The 6603-nt window shown below is 47.8% G+C and overlaps 1 protein-coding gene across 1 annotated transcript; it reads right to left on the bottom strand.

Annotated features, from left to right (window-relative positions):
• Window positions 1-341: 341 nt before the first annotated feature.
• LOC308679324 (peroxiredoxin-5, mitochondrial-like) lies at window positions 342-6081 on the bottom strand. The gene is made up of 6 exons (XM_081346932.1): window positions 5840-6081; window positions 4535-4669; window positions 3890-4021; window positions 1867-1905; window positions 1568-1632; window positions 342-1006 (listed from the first exon to the last, which is right to left on the bottom strand). The coding sequence occupies exons 1-6, from the start codon at window positions 5999-6001 to the stop codon at window positions 901-903; spliced, it is 639 nt and encodes a 212-aa protein (XP_081203058.1). The 5' UTR covers window positions 6002-6081; the 3' UTR covers window positions 342-900.
• Between the last annotated feature and the right edge of the window lie 522 nt (window positions 6082-6603).

Below are 6603 nucleotides of genomic sequence, written 5' to 3'. Positions count from 1 at the left end.
TTCCTCCCCACCCCCATCAGAAAGACAGGAACACGGGTGAATAATCCATCTCGTTCGTACGTTAATTCAACCCTTTTGAGTTGCGATAAATTATGATATTTTTTTTAAAAAAAAGCAGGCCTGGGACCTCCCTGTATTTTTTTTTAAGAGATGTTTTTAAAAATGGAGGTTTTTTTAACAACTTGAGTCACTCCTGGGTTCCTTCATTCGTCAAGTGAAGGAACATTTTTTTTCTTCTCAGATGGAAGTGTGTGGCTGGATTTATGTGGGGGTTTGCCCTTTGCTCCCTAGCCAACGTGAGCCCTTGATGTAACCCCCATGAAACAAGTTGAGACCTCAGCTTCATTTCAGACTATTTATTTGCAATCAAAAGGAACAGAGAAGTAGCGAAAACAATCGCGTAAACCAACAGAAGAGAATATTTCCAGCTCAGGTTTAAACTATGGGGTCCTTGGTGCTCTCTGAGCTGGGTGGTTTTCCGGCAGACGTTTCATGACCCAACTAGGCAACATCATCAGTGCTACAAGGCTTGACTCTCTTTTTTTTTTTTTTAGACAAAGGGACTTGCTGCTATCAACTCCGACAATCAAACAAGGAACAGCCTAATCAAGGATCTATCAAAATGAAAACACCCTCCCCAACGCCAACAGGGCAGGCTACTGATATCTAAACAGAGAGCAAACCGCTTCTAGCACTGATGATGTTACCTAGTTGGGTCATGAAACGTCTCGAAGCTCAGAGAGCCCCAAGGACTCCACAATTATGTCAAGACACACGACTCCGTCTCCTGAGCCAATTCCAAAATCCCGCCAAGGGCCATCCGCCTGGTAGGAACCAACTGGTTTGCGTAGGGCTAAGATCAGCAACGGTGGGGCTGGGGGGGAAACGGGGGTCTGTGCCTCAGAGCTGGGAGACGATGTTGCTGGCCAGGCTGCAGGTGAGTCCCGTCCCGTCCTCTTCCACGTTGAGGGACTTCACAATGCTGTCCTCCACCACCATGGAGAACCTGGGGGGAAAAAAGGGGGGAAGAGAATAAAACCGGGAGGGCGATCGGAAGGAAAATAATGGGTGGGAAAGATTTAAGATTTTTCCATTTATTTTCCGGACTGAGAGGGCCTTATTTTGGGGGTGGGTGGTGGATGGGGGTTTGCAGGAAGACCTCAAGTTAGAGCTGAGAAGATTCAGCCGGGGTTCAATTCAACGGAGGTGCCCTTGAAGGTAGTCCTTGACTTACCACGGTTCATTGAGTGACCGTTTGAAGTTACAACGGCATTGAAACAAGGGACCTAGGACCGTTTTTCACACAACCCTTGCAGCATCCCCAGGCTTTAAGGCAGGGGTCTTCAAACTTGGCCCTTTTATGACTTGTGGACTTCAACGCGTGCCTGGCTGAAGAATTCTGGGAGTTGAAGTCCACAAGTCATAAAAGGGCCAAGTTTGAAGACCCCTGCTGTAAAGGTTTTGGAAAGGAAGAAATCTCTCTCTCTCTCTCTCTCTCTCTCTCTCTCACACACACACACACACACACTAACACACAGACACAAAATGCAATTTGCGGTTCTCAGACCTTTTGGATCGGTTTGTCCCAAACAACTGCCGGAGAGAGTCCTTGTCAAGCAAGAGATTGGTGGCCTGTGGGGAAACAAGCAAAATTGGGGCTGACCTTCATTGTCTGGGAGATTTGAGGCAGTTTGGTCTAGTGGTTCAGGCACCAGATGAGAAAGCAGGAGACGGTGAGTTCTAGTCCTGCCTTGGGCATGAAAGCCAGCTCGGTGACTTTGGGCCAGTCCAAGTCCATAATTCCCACACCTGGGGCTCTCCTAGCCGAGCGCCCAAACCCCCACACTTCGCCGGGTCTTTCCGTACCTTGCCAAAAGCCCCTGTTGGATCAGCCAGCATCCGCACCTGTGGAGAGAGAAAACAAACACCAATTATTATTTTTTTTAAAAAATCACAACATGGAGCAATTCCTAGCCTTTCCCAACCGTGAGTCAGCCTCTTAGCTTCCCTCTTCCCCAGTGGAAAACGGACCAAATTATGTGCAGAAAAGTTTTAAAGGCAAAAAAACAGAAAAAGTCTATTTGCCTGGGCACGATTATGTGGCACAACGAGCAAGATTTGCTAAGGTTAGCAGTAGCTAAGGGGCAAACCACATGCCACGCCGTAATGTGAAAATCAGATTATTTTGCCTTTGGGAAGGGCGGGCAGAGAAATGACTGCTGTTCAGTTGCTGAGATGCGTTGAGCAACTTCTGGGAAACTCCACCGGGAGCTCAAAGCAAGCAGCCTCAAAAGCTGCGCCAATTATCCATAAAAATGTCTTTTCTCAAGGGGTTTGGCCTCTCTCCCAGCCCTCTTGGTTCATTAGCTCACATTCTTTTCATTAAGAAGCAACCTGGGCTAGTTAAGAGCCTCCACCCACAGGGACGTGGCCCCACTGCTACTACTACAGCTAGTCCTCAAGTTACGACGGTTGCTCATTCGTTAAGTGAGTTTTGCCTCATTTTACAACCTTCCTTGCCGGAGGTGTCAAGCTAGTAACACGTCTGTTAAGTGAATCTGGCTTTCCCCATTGACTTTGCTGGTCAGAAAGTCACAAACGGGGATCCCACGACACGGGAACACCGCAACTGTCATTAAGTACAAGTCAGTTGCCAAGCATCTGGATTTTGATCATGTGACTCTGGGGATGCTGCAGCGGTCTTGTGTGAAAAAGTCGTAAGTCACTTTTATTGAGTACCGTCCTTCGGGAGAAGGGCGGTATAGAAATTCAATAAATAAATAAATAAATAAACTTCGATGACTAAACTATTGTAAGTCAAGAACTTCCTCCCGTCTCCAAGGTCATTCTCGCACACTGTTACGCCAACCTAACCAACGTGACAGCAGAGAAATAAGAAAGTTGTGGCCAATCTCTCTAAAAAACATGAAAAAAATAATGTTTTTCTCCCTCTCTGGCGCTTAAAGAATTGTAATTTGGCAGCAACTTTGGTAGACTTCTGTTGGGTTCCTGCTTCGAAGGAAGGAAACAAATCTTGCTGCAAATAAATTCCAGAATGTGTACATAAAGAGAACGAAAAGAACGGGTGGGTGGGTAGCCAGGTTTGTATAAACCAAGATGCCAAGATCAGCGTTTCTCTGTATCTTCCCATCTGTGACATCTGGCGACTGCACCATGAATTATGAATCATATTCAGTTATATAAACCTGGGCAACAACACGAGTCTTGCATAATCTTGCAAAAAGCAAAAGCTGAAAATGAAATATTTCTGGCTAATAGTTTCATTTCAGGCTCCTTGTATCTTCCCAGGTGTTACTCGAATTCTTCAAAACAAGATGTAGCTCAAACCTGAAAAACTTGAAGATGGGTGGACTTCAACTCCCAGAATTCCCCAGCCAGCATGCTTAAAGTAAGTGGACTTCAACTCCCAGAATTCTCCAGCCAGACTGCTTTAAGAGGGGTGGATTTCAACTCCCAGAATTCCCCAGCCAGAGGATGCTTTAAGAGGGGTGGACTTCAACTCCCAGAATCCCCCAGCCAGCCTGCTTTAAGAGGGGTGGACTTCAACTCCCAGAATTCCCCAAATAACATGCTTTCCTCTCTATTTGCCTGTGGGAATCTAAGCTTCGACCAACTACTTCTCAACCTTGGCAACTTATAGAATTTCTTGGTGGGCTGGCTGCAGAACTCCCAGAATTCCAAGCTGCGGAATTCTGGGACTCGGAGTCCACTCTTCTTAAAATCGCCGTTTAAGAAACACCAGTATCAATTTTTGTTTCCAATGCTTTGTGTCTTGGAAAAATTAAAAAGAAGTGGGGGGGAAATCTCCTATCCTGTAACACACACACACACACACACACACACAAACACACAGAGAGCATTATTTTACCTTTCCTTCTGCTTTGTGAGCCTTTCCCCATTCGTTCATGACAAAAATATCGTTGACCGACAGGCAAGCAATGATCTCAACCCCTTTGCCCTTCAGTTGCCCTGCTTTCTCCACGTAGCCGGGCAGATGCGTCTGTCATCGGGCACAAAACGAAAAAAGAAAAGAAAAATGACAGATAAGTCTTCAACTCGCGACCACGACCCAGCCCAACGTTCCTATGGCTAAGGGACAAAACATTTGTGAAGTGAGTTTTGCCTGCTCCATTTTAGGACCTTACTTGCCCCAGTTCTTAAGTGAATCATTTCAGTTATCAGGTTAGCAATACGGTTGCTAAATGAATCGGGATTCCCCACTGACTTTGCTTGTCACGTGACACACACACACACACACCCCCGGGAACATTGCGACCGTCGTAAAGACGAGTCAGTTGCCGAGCCTCTGAATTTTGATCACGTGACCACGGGGATGTGGCAGAGGTGGCCAGCATGGAAAAAATGCTGTCAGTCCCTTGTAACTTTGAACAGTCACTAAACGAATTGTGCTCCACCTCGAGCCGAGTTCTCAAAACTTTAAGGCTTTTGTGGTGCTCAGAGCAGTCTCAAATTCTCAACTCCGTGGCGGATTGCAAAATGGGCTCTTACTCACTTGGGAACAACCAGGGGTGAAGGCACCGGGCACCCCAAAAAGAATGCCCTTTTTCCCCATGAAGAGGCTGGACAGGTTGACTTTGTTGGAAGGGTCTCCCTCGTAAACTTCCACGCCGGGCAGCTTGTCGCCCACCTGTCGAAAAGAAAACAGCCGGACTTAATTTCCCAGAATTCCCTAGCCAGCACACCTTGCCTATCAGGTTGCAAAAGGGAATCACGTGACCCAGGGAATTCCCTGCAAGTTGCTAAGCTTAGGGACACGGTTGTTAAGTGAATCTGGCTTCCCCATTGACTTTGCTCGTCAGAAAAGAGGGTCACATGACCCCAGGACAATGCAACCGTCGTAAATGGGAGTCAAGTTTTGAAGTGTTCGAATTTCGATCACGTGACTCTGCGGATGCTGCAATGGTCGCAAGTGTGATAAACTGGTTATAATTCACTTTTTTTTCCAGTGCTGTTATAACTTCGGTCACTGAAGGGACTGTCCTAAGTCGAGGACTGCCTGTCTTATAGGTTACATTTTGAAATATGTTAGTTCCTGAGAACTGAGTAAGTGTTCTGCATACGGTATTAATATCTAACGAAAGAAACCAAGCTACATTCTGGCTTAGCTAGGCTGAGTGTCCAACATACGGCACGTTTTGTAACCCAGCTTATGCAACAGCCTAGCATTGCATCAAACATGTCCAGTATTGCACGCATATCATTTATCACTCATTCGGCACGCCCCTTTTGGGGGTTCTGTTGGCACATCAGGAGGCCAATTCCCCCGCCCAAAATGTGCAAATTGCACAATTATTAGTGTCCTTTTGCACTGACCCCCTTGTACAGCGCTTTTGAAGCCTAGTTCAAGGTCATTGCACTGGGGTCCCTGCTCCCAGCTGTTGGCACATCGGGAGGGGAACTCCACCTCCCCAAGAGTGCAAATTGCACAGTTATTAGTGTCCTTGCACTGACCCCTTGCATGAGCTGACTTTAGAAGGGAGGGCTCTTTCTAAGCCCAGTTCAAGGTCATTGCAAAGGGGTCTCTGCCCCCAGCTGCTGGCACATCAGGAGGCGAACCCCCCCCCCCTCCGAAATGTGCAAATTGCACAATTACTACTGTCCTTTTGCACTGACCTCTTACACGGCGGTGACTTTGCAAACGGAGGGCGCTTCCTAACCCCCTGTGGAGGCCATTGCACGGGGATTCTTGCACCCTCAGCTATTTGCAAATCAGGCCAACCCCCCCCCCCCCCAAGTGTGCAAATTGCACGATTGGCAACGTCCTTTTGCACGGAGTTTTCTTTTTTTTTGCACTCACCTTAAGGGCCGCCATGGCTGCGGCTCCCGAGGCAAAGGCCCGGCGGGTCACCCCAGAGTTTGCAAGCCGAGAAGCCGTCCCGGCTCCCCAACAGACTCGCCCCAGCGCCCCCGCCCGGTTCCACCCCGTTGCCATGGAAATCCCGGGAGTGACAGCCGCCATGGCAACGCGCAACCTTTTGAAGTTTTTCGCCCGCTCCGCCGCCCGGGCTTGCTCTGGCGCGCGTCCCCGACCGTGCACGCGTCCCGGGAGGTGGGTGGGAGGGCTTTTTTTTTCTTTCCCCCGAGGGATGGATGGGTGGGGGAAAGACAAGAGAGTAGGAATACATCCGTTTTACTTTATTGTAATCGTAAACATTTATATATTTTTTTGCAAAAAAAGAAAAAAATGGAATTGGATTTAGCTTTGCATCCGTTTGGGAATTGCATTACCGAAGAGAAAACGTATAAGTTGCAAGCTTGGTCCTCTTTGACTTGATTGATTGATTGCTAAATGGTTTGGCGTCTTGTCAAATCCCCCCCATTCCCAGCCTTTGGAGGCACAGCCTGGTGTAAGATGGGGCTTGTAGTCCAAGGCTTGTAAGTGGTCCTTGGTGTTCTCTGAGCTTGACTGTTCTCTTGCAGAGGTTTTTGTGACCCAAACTAGGTAGCATCATTAGTGCCGTTAGATGAAGGCCAGATCAGAGCGTCTTCGACTTAACAAGCCTTCGTTTAGTGACCATTCGACCACTCCCAAGTTACAACGGCGCTGAAAAAAGCGACATG

Source organism: Vipera berus (genome assembly GCF_964194415.1).
Source record: "Vipera berus genome assembly, contig: HAP1_SCAFFOLD_182, whole genome shotgun sequence".
Taxonomy (NCBI): domain Eukaryota; kingdom Metazoa; phylum Chordata; class Lepidosauria; order Squamata; family Viperidae; genus Vipera; species Vipera berus.
This window is presented reverse-complemented; position numbering and strand designations above follow the sequence as displayed.